Source organism: Microcaecilia unicolor, chromosome 11 (assembly GCF_901765095.1).
Source record: "Microcaecilia unicolor chromosome 11, aMicUni1.1, whole genome shotgun sequence".
Classification (NCBI taxonomy): domain Eukaryota; kingdom Metazoa; phylum Chordata; class Amphibia; order Gymnophiona; family Siphonopidae; genus Microcaecilia; species Microcaecilia unicolor.
In genome coordinates, this window is record NC_044041.1 from 47,423,830 (window position 1) to 47,438,695 (window position 14,866).

General features: G+C 41.9%; 1 protein-coding gene across 1 annotated transcript in view; it reads right to left on the reverse strand.

Annotated features, from left to right (window-relative positions):
- Window positions 1–589: 589 nt before the first annotated feature.
- The window catches only part of RIMBP2 (RIMS binding protein 2), a 592,869-nt gene continuing 578,592 nt past the window's right edge, over window positions 590–14,866 (reverse strand). The window contains exons 29-30 of the mRNA XM_030219259.1: window positions 4,030–4,164; window positions 590–1,907 (exon numbers count right to left, since the gene is read on the reverse strand). Coding sequence (XP_030075119.1) covers window positions 1,719–1,907; window positions 4,030–4,164 — 324 coding nt within the window. The 3' untranslated portion in view covers window positions 590–1,718. The remainder of the gene's footprint in view (window positions 1,908–4,029; window positions 4,165–14,866) is intronic.

Genomic DNA, 14,866 nt, shown 5'->3' on the forward strand with positions numbered 1-14,866 from the left:
TGCACAGTGCTGCCCAGGTACCACCAGAAATAGTGCATGGCACACACTAGCACAAGCTCTGGCAGTAAGGCCAATTTGGTGCTCTAGCTCTACCGTGGCTTAGTAAAAGGGCCCCTTAGTTTTGCCACACTGACCTTGTGCCTGAGTTTTTAATGGTTGTAGTGCAGTGAGCATCTGGTCAGTGGTAGATCAATCTACCTAGCCTCAAACTTATGGTCCCTCAGACTCTCCAATTGATACAATTGTCCTATGCAAGATGCAAGAAATAACTTTTTCCTAGTGGATCTAATGGGGGGGGGGGGGGGGTGGAGATGGGGAGAAGGGAAGTAAGAAGGTCTTACACTCTGGTAGTTGCTAAGTCTATTATACTATTGTGAACACACATCCTTGCTGATCCTGAGTGGGGTTTATGGTGTTAATTGGCAGGTAAGAAGAATCTTGTAACATCTTATAGCTGGGTAAAATGATGCCTTTTTAAAGATGAAAATTTTTGGGAGTGTCATTTTTAAAGCACAATGATATACAGCAAGGAAACAGGTTAAATATTTCTGCAAAATATCATTTATTTATATAAAATATACACAACAACTGTACACATGCACACTCTCACACATTACTTTACCACAAATTTAAGCAAATGATTTGCATTAATTTATTAAATCTAGCACACAATAATATTTTACAATTATATACATTTTAAAGATTTTTAAAACATTTTGAAGACATGATGGGGAGACTTTTAATCATTCTTTTATAAACCACCTGTAACATACAAAATAAAGGCAGCTTGAAAATTATGTATAAACAGTAAAAACAACTTACAAATGGGCAGGAAATACAAAATTGTAGCCAAATGTTTGTCACTAATCTATGATATTTTGAATAAAGATATGCCAGTAGTGAATTGTGTTTTCTGAAGAATATTTAACTAATTTAGCTTTTTATATAGTGTAGGTGTCAGTTTTTTACATCTGACAGCAAAAGTAGGGTCTAGAGAAGCATTAATTATTAACACTTTGGCAGTTGGACTATTGAAACATTGTACTACTGGACAAAACTGGATTTTTGAAGTAACAGTAATATACAGTCGCCCAGTGCAGTATGTTTAATATGTTTACAGCCAATTAGTCCAACAGAAGTGTTTTGCATGACATTTTTAGATTCAGAATTAATGTTAAATGAATCTCAGCACTCTATATGATAGGAGCCTTATTCTACAATGTTGTGGAAATGACTGTTGAATGCACATTACAAAGTATACATTGTACATTTATTTGACAGTACAAATTATTGTGCATTTATAAGGCATAAACATCAAGGCTGGATAAACTAGGAGTTTCAAGACCATTTAAATAAGAAAGATAAATATCCTGGGTAGGACAAAACATTTTGAAAAAAGGTCTGAACGTGGTGGTTTTTGCCCTTCCTAGCTTTGGGTGCTGAACAGGTTTTTCAAAAATGGCATGAGTTCACATCAGGCAAAGTTTTATTATTCAGATTTCTGAACATTTTATAGGAAACAGCATCAGTTGAACTTTAGGCAGTAAGAAGCCCTTTTTGTTATACCGCATAAACTTTGATAAACTGTCAGAGGAAAAAGTTATCTTTCTGTTAGAAATATTTCTATGATTACCAAGTTGTGCATAGTCATGAAATCCCCAGTTTGTTTTAAATAAAATTAGATTGGGAGCATTATAAGTTGTCTAGAAGAATATGAATCATTTCACTGCACCAAGCTTTTTCAGGAGTTTCTTGCCTTTGGAAAGCAGCCCCTTTTTCTTTTTCGAGGACATTTCCCTGCCTCTCACAGGACTACCAGCACCCAGAGATGACGGAGGTGACCCAGAATGAAGATGGACTGTGGGGGATGGTGCTCTTCGTGAAGTACCTGTATTCTCAGGAGGAACCTATTTAGGTACATTAGTATTTATTGAATGTTTGAAAACCAACAGTATCAAAATGGTAACATTTTTTTTTCTCTTCTACCAGAGAGCAAGTCCTAAAAGTTGGCCTACGTTGTCCATTGTTTTCTATTAAGCATGCCATAAAGTAAAATTACACCTGAATTTGTTGACATAGACAGAAATGCTTGGTGATCATTAAGGGGCCCTTTTACAAAGCTGCGGGGAAAAGGGCCCTGTGGTAGCAGCGGGGGCTGTTTTTCCTGCATGCCAGGGCCCTTTTTACCGCAGCGGGTAAAATGGCCACATGCTAAGATAATCCTTACCGTGTGGCCATGCAATGAGGAGCACTTACCTCCACCCATTGAGGTGGCAGTAAGGGTTCCTGTGGTAACCAGGCAGCATGCAGCAATGCCCAATTACCACTGGGTTATTACCATGTTATAGAAAAAATTCTGGAGCACTGGAAATAGCACACGCTGCAGCCGGAACTACCGCCAGTGGCCGCATTGGGCCAGCAATAGTTCTGAATTAGCAAGCGATAAGCCCGCGTTGGGCTTACCATCACTTTGTAAAAGACCCCCAAAGTTCCTTAAGCATTCTGTTTTTGCTACAGGTTACAGAAAGTATGTGATCTAATGATAGTTGACACTAAGAATTTAAAGATTTGGATTCATAACATTAAGTAAAATGAGAGTACACTGTTTCTAAAGCTAAAGTTCCCCCAATACTATGTAAAAACTAAATTTATTCTTAGTCTTTCAATGAAATTTTTACTGATCTACTATGTATATATAATTGAGAGAATGACACACACTGTTCTAAAATAATCAGATGAACCTGAATTGCAATCAAAGCTTTAAAACCCCTGATTGTTACATGTGTGCTGTACAACAACTTTGACACTGACACTTCAATATGAAATCTGAGCTGTTTAGCAAGCACCTAAAGCGTGATTTTAAAGATGATTATTTTATTTGTGGTACACTTTATATTGCCACTGCTACAATATTTTATATGTTGCAGTATGCCAGTTTTATAGTTTAGTTTCACAGTACAGCAACTAGCACCAAATTTTTCTCAGGGGGTTCAAAGCTAATAATTGACAAACAAATTCTAAATAATAGTGAAAATTCTGTAAAGCACCCCAAAGTACACCTGAAGATACCACATTTTGCGTCTAATGCATTCATTGATTTGAGCCTTATGTTTCTTTTAATATTGTTTGCAGTAATACTTTTCAGTATTTTTGGTTCTTGTTATACTTTGAACTGCATTCAGAATGCTAATAATGCAATACAAATATACAATGTAAGGTGTTAAGACACCTGAAAAACCTTTTGTGCAGAAACATTCAGCTCTTGAAGAAATATACTCCAAATACTGACCTTCACTTTCAATTTATTGATAGATGTTTGGAGATAACCAAGTAATCGTTTTTTTTATGGCCTTCTAGTTTTACATCTAAAAAATCTTATTGATATTTTGAAAATATGCATAGTTTTGGTCAATGATTTTGGAGACATACTTCTTTCTTTTTATTTTCCCATTCTAAAGATCAGGAAGACATTTGCATTAGATATTTTGTATGCACTTTTGATTACTAACTTTATGGGTATCTTCAGTTGCTCACTTACGTGAAGGCTACTCTGCCTTTATTAAGGTGTGAAATGAACACTCTTCTTCTGTTTCCAAGCAGATGAGCAAAGAAATAAAACAGAAAATATTGCAATGATGAAACAAAATGAAAATGAAATAAGTGTAACATGGATATAATCCATTTCACAAAAGGAATAAATTTTGTGGCAGTCTACTGTGAATACTAATATGTGACATAAGCAGAAGATAACTTATTTGTGATCTTTGATGTAAGGAGACTTCATTTAACTACCTTCCCTCCCCAGTATTCTTGCAGGGACCTTGTACATTAGGATACAGATATGGATAGATATATATACATACATATACACATTGTTATGTCAATGGTAAGAAAAAGCTGATCTGAAGATAAGACACCAACGTTATCTCAACCTCAGAATCCACACTTATTAGCATTTTGCTTCAAATGGCAAAAATAAGTTAGATTGCAAGAGTAGGAGGATTAGAAACTATTTTAATTGTTGCTTACCCTTTTTGTTTTTGTACGTATTGGAGTATCTTGAGTGTATCGAGATGGTACATCAGAAAGATAGACTTCAACATCATCAGGCACTTCTTCCAAAAAATTTGAAGGCACCAACCCTTTCTGTCCATTCAGTTCTCCCTGAAATATAAGAGGATTGAAATGATTTGTATAATTTGAATTGCAGTAAAAAGCTATATGTCCATAGTATTTTCTTTTGTACTAAGCAAATAAAATTACATATCTTGTAAAAGAAGTTAGCAAGAGAATGTCGAAAGCTGGAATTCTGTGTAAACATGAAGAAAATAACCTTGCTTTAAGACTGATGTAATAAAGTGCAAATTTGTGTGCCCTTTGTGGTTTGTTTGTTTTTTTTGGGTACGTAATTCCAAGTTTGTAAAGCAGTGCAAAATTACTGATGAATCGTGAAAATTGTCACAGTAGCAAATTAAACACAGAAAATTGTGCAGTGATGTTGTTCTGCAGAACTAGTCTTTAACATTTCCAGTTTTGTGCTGACTTTAATGACTTGTGGGGGTGGGGGTTGTCTGGAATAATGTGGATGCTTTGCCTACAGCATGCGCTGTTCAGCCCGATCCAAAAACTTGAATAATTGTGTGTTAATAATGGTGATATATGAGAGTTTCTTTGGCATTGGAAGCGAGCAGCTCATACCAAAACATTAGGGGTCAATATTCAACATGATTTAACCGGCCAGAACAGCTCCTGGCCAGTACAATCGCTGATATTCAGTGGCACTTAACCAGTTAGCACCACTGAATAATCACCACAAACCACTGAAATAGCTGGCTATTTTGTGGTAAGCCCAGGAGTGGAGTCGGCACATATGCAGGTGACAATATTCAGCACTTAACTGCCTAAGTTTAACACTTAAATCAGATTGCATAAGTCAGTTCTATCTCTATGCAGTGTTGCTTATGCAATTAAGTGCTGAATATCACCAACTAAGAGAGTTGACTGCATAAACCTACATTTTCATTGCCAGTGCCCAGACATGGGCTGGAATTGAATATCTAGGAATAATGCTGCCGGCACTTAAATGCCAACTGCTATCAACTATTGATCCCATTTTTTAAAAAACTTTGCAGTCATGATTGTGTTGGTGTGATGCATGAAGATTCTGGACAGCGCTGTTTAAAATGATTATTAAATGATCATGTTTCCTTTTATATTGTGGAAGATTCATATAACATGTAGAGGGGCATTTTCAAACAGGGCGCCCAACTCTAAGGACAGTGCCGCGAAGGGGCGGGGCAATGCATATTATCGAAACAAGATGGACGTCCATCTTTCGTTTTGATAATACGGTGGGGGACGCCCAAATCTTGACATTTAGGTCGACCTTAGAGATGGACGTCCTCGGTTTTCGGCGATAATGGAAACCAAAGACGTCTATCTTAAAAACGTCCAAATCCAAGCCCTTTGGTCATGGGAGGAGCCAGCATTTGTAGTGCACTGGTCCTCCTCACATGCCAGGGCACCATAGGGGGCACTGCAATGGACTTCACAAATTGCTCCCAGGTGCATAGCTCCCTTACCTTGGGTGCCGAGCCTCCCAACCCCCCCCCCCCCCCCCCCCAGGTCTGCCTGCCTGAAGTACACTTGCACCCACTACAACTGCTCCAGGGACCTGAGTATGGCATTTGAGGCTGGCAAAATATTTTAAAACTTGTTTAATATGGTGGGAAGGGGTTAGTGACCACTCCGGTGGTCATCTGGTCAGTTTGGGCACCTTTTTGAGGCTTGGGCATGAAAAAAAATGGACCAAATAAAGTCGGCCAAGTGCTTGTCACAGACACCCTTTTTTCTATTATCGGCTGAGGATGACCATCTCCTCATCACGTCCCAGTCCCGCCTTCGCTACCCTGCCAACTCGCCCCGTGAACTTTAGTCGTCCACGTGACGGAAAGCAGTTGAGGATGTCAAAAAATAGACATTTTCGATTATGCCGATTTGGACGACTTTGTGAGAAGGACGCTCATCTCCCAATTTGTGTCGAAAGATGGGCGTACATTTCTTTCAAAAATAAGCGTGATAATGATTTTAAAAATTGTCCGTATTTATTGTGGTGAAGCAGGATTTTCATGTTTATTGTTACTCTTATGTATTTCCCTTGTTTGGCCAGCAGGTGGTATCTGTCCTCTGCTTTAAAGCTGTTGCAGAGGTGACTGTTTTCCTTTCAGGTTAATTTAGTTTCCAATGTTCCCGTAATAAGCCATATGGAAACAGATTGATGGGAACATTGGACACTTAAGGGTTAAGCCCTGAGAGAAAGTAACCTACACTGCTATTGACCAAATACCCCTCAGTGCTAATGCTCTTGGCTCTAATTGGCCCTGAAGTTCAAAATTCTTCATTCATAATGTGCTGGATTCCCCCAATCTCAGAGAGGGAGTGTGGAGAGTAAAGATCTCTATACTAAGACCTAGTTTAAAAACCTGTGAGCAGTTACCTTCCTGACCTACCCCAGGTACTACTCAGGTAGTAAGACAATGTTTAGTTACCAGTTATTTTACTTGTTAGTGTTTACTAATTTTATTTCACCATTCACTGTTTCACTTTTCTGATAATAAACCTATTAGGTTATTAGCTCTGTTGTCCTGAACTGACATAATCCTGGTGGTTTGTATTTTGGGTCTGCAAGTGTTTTCTAAGAGCTGTGGGACCTCTGTGATTGTGGCCCCAGTGTCCTTAGAAACCACTGGGGAAATAACTTGCAGATGGGAGACAAGGCCAGAGAAACCCAGTGGGGTGTAGAGCACAGGTGTAGGTGGACCTGAGCAGTGCTGGGGCAGACCCTTTAGGTGACTGCAGGGTTAACTTCCGCTGAGTGATAGGCATTTTGTGACATATTTTGTAAAAATGTATTATGCGCATGAAAAATGGGCAAATGATTTGAATTTATACTGTGAAGTTTAGACTTATTGGTGAGTTTCTTCCCACAATAACTTTCTATTTTGAATCTATAAGTTCCAATATCCTTTGACACATAATTCTTTGGTTTGATATAACCAGTAATTTAGAGGCCAACAGTTTTGGTTACAGTTCCGAAAACAGCCCGTGTTCAGTTTCTGCTGAAATTTTGCTTCATCCCATTTGTCTCCATCCCTACCACCCCCCTCCCCTAAAAAAAACCCCCAAAACATATAGTCCCTCTTGGGCTTATTTTACAATCACTGGTGGTCTAGGAGTGTAATTGAGGCTGGAGTGACCCCCAGTTACTCCTGCCCATTCCAGTTCTGCTCTCAAAATGGCTGCCTTGACTGGGGAATTGCTCCTGCCCTGACAACACCACTAGACCACCAGCACTTTTAAGATAGTCCGGGGGGGGGGGGGGGGGGGGGCCACTCTTTGTATTATTTTTGTACGGTGATTGAAAGTAATGCAGTTATGATCTTGCACAATAGTTTATATGGTAATAAAGTTCTCAGAAATGCTTTTGATAAATTTTTAGTAGGCATTTGTCAAAATTTGGGATAGGCTCTTTAGGAATTAGCTTCTTTGCGGAGTTACGTCAACTGTGACTCAAGTGTGATGCAAAGTTAGCCACTAAAAGCACCATGGATTTTAGTTTCATTAGCTGCAGTCCATGTGGGTGGAGGCTGTTTTGCTCAGAAGTAAAAGAAAACAAAATAAAATTTAATTTATAAATTATATTCTGGTTTGGATACTATGGGTTTAACAGAGGGATGCAGACTACAAACTGACAGTCTCCAGTGGCCCTCACTGGTTCATATTCTCACATCCAACCTTGAGGTTTCAGTTTGAGCTTCAGCCAAAACAGAAACAAGCAGTTTCGTGTAGCCTCTATATTAATTTAACATGACAGAACTATGTCTCAGTTTCTGGATTCAACAACTATGGAACGCACTCCCCAAAACTGTGAAAACAATCCATGACCAACTAAACGTCAGGAAATCACTAAAAACCAATCTCTTCAAAAAAAGACTTACCCCACCAACACAACGTAAACCCCCTACACCAGGCAACACAGCAATACCAATGATCGTACTGGACAATATATAATCTCCACTCCCCTCGATTCATGATATCTGATACACATCTTCCTCATTCGACCACAACATAAGCTTGTATTTGTTTCTCAACCAGACTTGGTGAATGCCTTTACGGTACTATGTAAGCCACATGAGCCTGCAAATAGGTGGGAAAATGTGGGGTACAAATGTAACAAATAAATACTGTGAGATTAGTAGTTTTCCTCATTTTCCCTTTTTGCTTTAAAGAATATTTAAATGAGCCAATTCCAGTGTCTGTGCGCGCAATCTGCTTACGTTTGAACCCATTTGATAATCAATACATCGGCCTTTGTATGAGATTCACCCACCATAGTACTTTGTACCACAGCTATATTTTTGTAAATGTATAAAGTATTTTGGTTCCCTGCCTTTTAATGCTACAGTCCAAATGTTCAGTGATGTATGCTTGTTCTGTGGAAAAGGATGAGTGTTAATTTGCATGAGATAACTTGCTTTTAGATCTGAAAGGCTTGAAGTTTTGAATTTATCTACATATTGTACAGTCTTTAAAATACCATACTAAATGTCTACAGTAGGCTTGATATCTAGCTTCAGCAGTAATGTAAAATGCTAGCCACCGAGGCTAAAGTGAAACCGGATATTCTGTGCTGGTGCCCAGCTAACTTGGAAGTGCTATTCAGTTAGTGATGATATTCAGATAGGCTTTTTGCTGTCCTAACGTCATCTCGTCAGTGCTCTGAATATGGCCACTAATGGAATAACCTCCTGGCTCTATCCAAGCTCCTCTGGCCATGGTCTGCCCTGGCACTGTCAGTACAGAGCTCCTGCTAACCATATAAATGCCTTTGAATATTGACCACAGTGTGCTAATTTCTTGAGTAATTAATCGTAAGAAAAGGATGACCTAATGGTTAGTCATAATGGTGTGAACACTAGCATTCAAATCTCCTAATTCAGGGCTTCCAAAACTTCTACTGGAAATTCCATGGCTATTCAAGCTATACACAGTGAACATGTATGAGTAAGATCTGTATGCATGGCCTCAGTTATGTGCAAATTCATTGTGAGTATCCTGAAAATATGATTTGGCTGTGAGGCCTCCAGGACAGGTTTGAGAGGCCCTGCCCTAAGTGTGACTCTCTATAAGTCATATTATTCATTTCAGGTACATGCCTAGCCTTCATTTAAAGAATGCCATAACATTTTATTGATCTTCAGTCAGATTTTCTTTCCGTTGCAGTATCTATGTAGCTTAATCACATTGGTTGCATCTTATAGTTTACTATTCCTTAAACATTAGCTTCATATTGCAGCTGCTATATGATATAATAGTTTGCAACATTCTGAATAACACTTTCCCAGTCCGCAACTGGGTCCTTCAGGTTTTCCTTGTGATAATTTCTCCTAGAAAAAGCAGGATATAATAGCTTTACATGTTGTTAACATAATTCAAGTGTGCTCATGTATGAACACTATCGAGCTGGTTTATAATATTTTAGAATGTTGCACTCTCTTCCTGTCTGCCGCTGTTGCGAGGCCCTAGCCAGTTGCACGTTTTTGAGCTCCCCTCAGATCACGTGGAAAAATTGGTTTCAGTGATTTTTGCAGTTTTTCTAACATCTGCTGCATAAGTCCTGTCATCTTTGCCATTCAGGGACAGTTTACAAACCTCCTTTTTACTTTCCCTAGGGCCTAGAAAGATTTGAAAGCCATTCTAAGTGGGCCTTAAGGATCAAGTCATTTTATTTTGCTGCAGCTATTTTTCTGTATTTCCCAGAAAAAAAGTACCCAGTGACTTTAAGAAGTCATGGATACACATAATTGATGGCTGCAATGCCTGGAACCAATCATGATTTTTTTTTTTTATCTCATGTTTACATTTGTCAAAAAACATCAGGAAAAGGATAGGGCATACTAATATTGGTCCCCTTTGAAGCATGGTGCTGAGACCATCAAGTCATTGAGGTTGCTCATGAAACACACTACAAGAGGACTCCTCATTTTGAACATCAGAGGGAGAGCGACAACCTCCAAGGATCTGAGAGTTTCTGATACACTCCCAAGTGTCTCAGAGGAACATGGCTACTCCAACTGTATTGTCCCCAGTCTTTGTTAATGGCAGCTTTTGAGGAGCAGCTCATGAAGTCTGAAGATCATATGTATAGAGCAATTCTTTGCCCAGCATCGGTGGGTGAATTGATGCTAATAAAGTACAACCAAATTTTGAAACTCATTCACTTCCTGCAAGAGATGCATTAACAATAAGGCCTTGAATGGCATTGGGTTCTGTGCAGACTGGTTTATTGTCAATCTTCATCAGGGAAAAAAAATCCTTGATGCATCGGTACTACATGCCTAAGCATGATCCAGGTCATTTGCACAGCTTCCTCGCCATTCCACTGTGATTCAATCTGCTTGGAAACTTTTGGGAAAAACATTTTGCAAGAATGCTATGCTTACAGCCTGTATATCTTCTTTCCAGCTCTTCAAAAGCATGTGCTTGCTGAATATTTTGCACAGTATGGTGGAGTTTGCTCATACTGTTCCCTAAGACAGAGTTGATGAACTCCACCAGCTAGTAGTCAAATGGCATGAGTGTGGACAATAACATGGTCAGGGTAACTGTTGTTATTTAAAAAATAAAAATTTATAGTTTCTGTAATGGAGATTGGTATCTGCAGACTTGCATGACTGTGGGCTTCAGCTCTCAAGCCAGAAGTGCTAGAAAAGCTGGCGGGCATACCGTATCATGGAGAGAATCTCTTCAAAGAAAAGGTGCAAAAGGCTGCACTCAGATATGCACAAGACCCTTTTCAGGCCCACTCTTCCAGGAGATATTTTAGCAGAGATCCTACTTTTCTGTCATTTGGTATCCAAAACAACAGACAGCCCAAAAGTCCCAATAAGCTTCCCAGTGAAAACCAGGGACAAGATTCCTGCAGAGCATAACCTCAATCTCTGTAACCATCCCAGTGGTCCTTTTGGTCAGATATTGAGAATTCTAGGCCATATAGTTTCCACAGTTCATGTGATGTTTATGGCGTGCCTGAATTTTAGGCCCTATCAACCCAGTGGATACATGGCCACAGAGAATCTTCAGGACATCTCAGTCACACCTCTGCTCAAGGACTTCGTGTGCTAGTAGATGGTCCAATTCAGTTTGGGAAAAGGAGTTTCTTTCCAAATTCTTTCAATTCTACAAATATTCATGACTGATGTATCCAACCTGGGATCAGGAGCTCATGTAGATAAACGCTAATCTATCATTTATATTCCACCAACTCCCACACAGGCACATAGCAGAATACAGAATTATAATGAGGTAAAACCAGGATAGTTTCCTGGGAATGCAGAAAAAAATTTCACTCTAAAATTTCTTTAGATAAGCATGTTGTCAAGGAACACTGAAAATAAGAATAAAGAATTGGAATTTTCAAATCCCTAGGGAGCTCTAGACATAAACTGCTAAAAAATAGAACCAATAACTTTTTGTAACATGCACCCATTACTGAGGGGAAATGAATAATATAAGACTCATTAGCCCTTAAAGATACATACATTGGAAATGAAAATAGACCAGTTAAATATTCTGGATTGGTGCCCTCAACAATCTTATAAAATTGTGCAAGCCAATTTCAAGAACTCACAGGCTTGCACTGGTGACCAGTGTGAGTCAACAAAGGAGTGGCACGGTCATTTCTGCAGACAGAAAATTGATCTTTCAGTCTTATGTTGAAGTGTCTGAAGTTTTGACCTCAGTCTAACCAAAATGACAGATGCTGTTAACAATAGTCCATATGAGAGAATCAAAGGCTGGACCAATAAATTGGGAATTGTTCTTTCCAAAAATAACAAGTGTATTGTTCAAAGAACTCCACACTCCAAGTCCCCTGTTGTACTCGGGGGGGGGGGAGGGGGGGAACTTCATCAGATAAATATCCAGGAGCTAAAAGGGATCTGGAATTCTCTAAAGCAGTGTTTTTCAACCCCGTCCTCAGGGTCCACTTGCTCAGTTGGATTTTCAGGATATGCACAATGAATATGCATATGAGAGATTTGCATATCAAGAAGGCAGTGCATGTGAATCTCTCATGCATATTTATTGTGGATACCTTGACTAGCCAGCTGGCCAGGTTTTCAACCCTGAGGACTGGGTTGAAAACCACTGCTCTAAAGACTTTTGACTTTTTGATTTTTATTCAGACTAAAGCCAGGTTGCAATGTACTATATCAACAGGCGGAAAGCTATCTGGTGGACAGATAGAGTCGGATTCTGCAACCTCACAAGTGGTCTCTGGACAAGGGTGTAACCCATATGTTTTTGAGAGTGGGATGTCTCCTGCTAGATCTTTTTGCCACTTATTACAACAAAATCCCTCAGTTCTTCTCCAGACTAGGATTACAAAACAGACTAGCCTCAGATGCTGTCCTCCATTAGTTGGTGGGGGGGGGGGGGGGGGGAAATAAGTCTTCTGTAAGTGTATCCTCCAATCAGGATTGAAGAACCATGATCCTGACCACGCCTTACTGGCTACTGAAAACATCTGTTCAAGAAGGCATACCATAAACAACCATCCTAAATACTAAGACTATACATGACCCAGACACAACCGAAATATCACTTCTAATGTCGAACATGGTCTCTCCATAGTCGATGACCTAATGTATGTTCCATATCATCATGCTGATCAATCCATAGACTGGTGGGTTGTGTCCATCTACCAGCAGGTGGAGATAGAGAGCAATCCTTTTGCCTCCCTATATGTGGTCATGTGCTGCCGGAAACTCCTCAGTATGTTCTCTATCTCAGCAGGTGGTGGTCACACACAGCAGCAGCTCTGGCTAGGCCTCCAAGCCTAATTTTTAGGTTTTGTTGAGTGCCTGGGGTTGAGGGCTCTTCTTGAGCAAGTGCAAACCTGGTGGCGCCAGGTCCCTCCTTTTCTCCCCCCTCCCGCTGGCTCCGTTAAAAAAAAAAAAATTTTGGACGTCCTTAAAGGCGTTTATTTCGACGTTTATTTAAACGTTTATTGCAGCTACTCACTGGGACACCAGGTCGTTACAGCTCGGAGCGAGAAGCAGGTAATTTTTACCTTTTTTATAGCGGGCAGGGGGTTCCCCGATTGATCTCCACGTGGCCTATGGCGTCGGAGGGCGAGGGCGCAAAGAATCGCTCCCCGGACCGCGTGTGCGCTCCTAGCGGGGATATTAAAGTCTGATTCGCCCTTGTTGGGTGTCAGTTCGGAGGCCGGTCAGTGTCCCGGGTCTTCCTCCGGTGCGGCGGTTTTTTCCCGCCATAAACGCCCATCCCCCGCTGCTCGCCTCCGCCATTTTGGCCGGCCACTCTGCTCGGACGGCTTCTTCTTGGGCCGCCCTTGAGCTGGGAGACGTTCATGCCATGGCAGCCCTTGATTTGGGCGACGGCAAAAAAGCGGCTAAAGTTAAGCGCCGTGCTTCCCACGCGGCTCCTTCGCGGAGTGTTGCGCCAGACGCCATCTTGGATGCGCAGCATGTTTCTCCCCCGCTCTTACGAGCGCTGGTTGAGGGTGCGTCTAGGGCTGTGGCCCAGGCTGCTGAAGTGCACAGTCTGGGGGGTTTCTCCCTCGAGTTTATTTTGCTGCTGCATCAGGCCTTCCTTATGCAGAACGCTGCCCCTTCTCCCTTGTCTGATAAAGGGGTTGAGGCCCCCGGAAGTAAACGCCCTCGGGTGGATTCCCAGGCCTTAGAGGACGCTGTTTCCTCTGATGTAGATGAGGGCAGTGTATCTGAGTTCTCCCAACGGTCCTTTGGGGATTCCTTGGAGGAGACGGATTCCCGCTTGGATGGAGCGGATGACCCCTCTGCAGCACGGATCTTTCGCTCAGAGGATTTGCCCAACCTGTTAATGCAGGCCATGAGCATTTTAAAGATTTCCTCTCCGGAGGACGTCTCTCCCTCAGCCCCTGTTGGCTCCGCCATTATGCTGGGGACGAAGCGCCCGCCTAGAACCTTCCACGTGCATGATGCCATGCACACCTTAATTTCGGCTCAATGGGATGTCCCGGAAGCGAGCCTCAAAGTGGCTAGGGCTATGTCCCGCCTCTATCCTTTGCCTGAAAGTGAACGTGAGGCCTTTCTTTGGCCTACCGTGGATTCTTTAATCACTGCGGTGACTAAGAAAACGGCGTTGCTGGTGGAAGGTGGCACGGCCCTAAAGGACGCCCAAGACAGAAGATTGGAGGCGGCCTTAAGGTCGTCCTTCGAGGCGGCTGCCTTAAGTTTGCAGGCCTCAGTTTGTGGCTCCTACGTGGCCAGGGCGTGCCTGACGATTGTGCAGCGGGCTTCCCCCTCGGATCCTTCCTTGAGGGCGGATTGGCCGGCCCTGGAATCGGGCTTGGCTTATTTGGCAGACTTGCTGTATGATGTCTTGAGAGCCTCGGCTAAAGGTATGGCTCAGACAGTCTCTGCGCGGCGGTGGCTTTGGCTGAAACATTGGTCTGCGGACCACGCCTCTAAGTCCCGCCTGGCTAAGTTGCCTTTTAAAGGCAAGCTGCTCTTTGGGGTCGAGCTGGACAAAATTGTGACCGATCTCGGCACGTCTAAGGGCAAGAGGTTACCAGAGGTCAGGGCTCGGGCCAGTGCTCGCCCCGGTATCTCCAGAGGATGGTTTCAGGAAGCCCGTCGGTACCACCCGGGCAAGTCGGGCTCCTCTGCCCCCTCTTCCTTCAAGAGGAACTTCTCCCCCAAGCAGCATTCCTTTCGCAGAGACCGCCGTCCCGGAGGTGCGCCCTCCGGTCCTCCCCCAGGGTCTCGTACCCAATGACGGGGTCCTGGTCCATGGCCCAGTG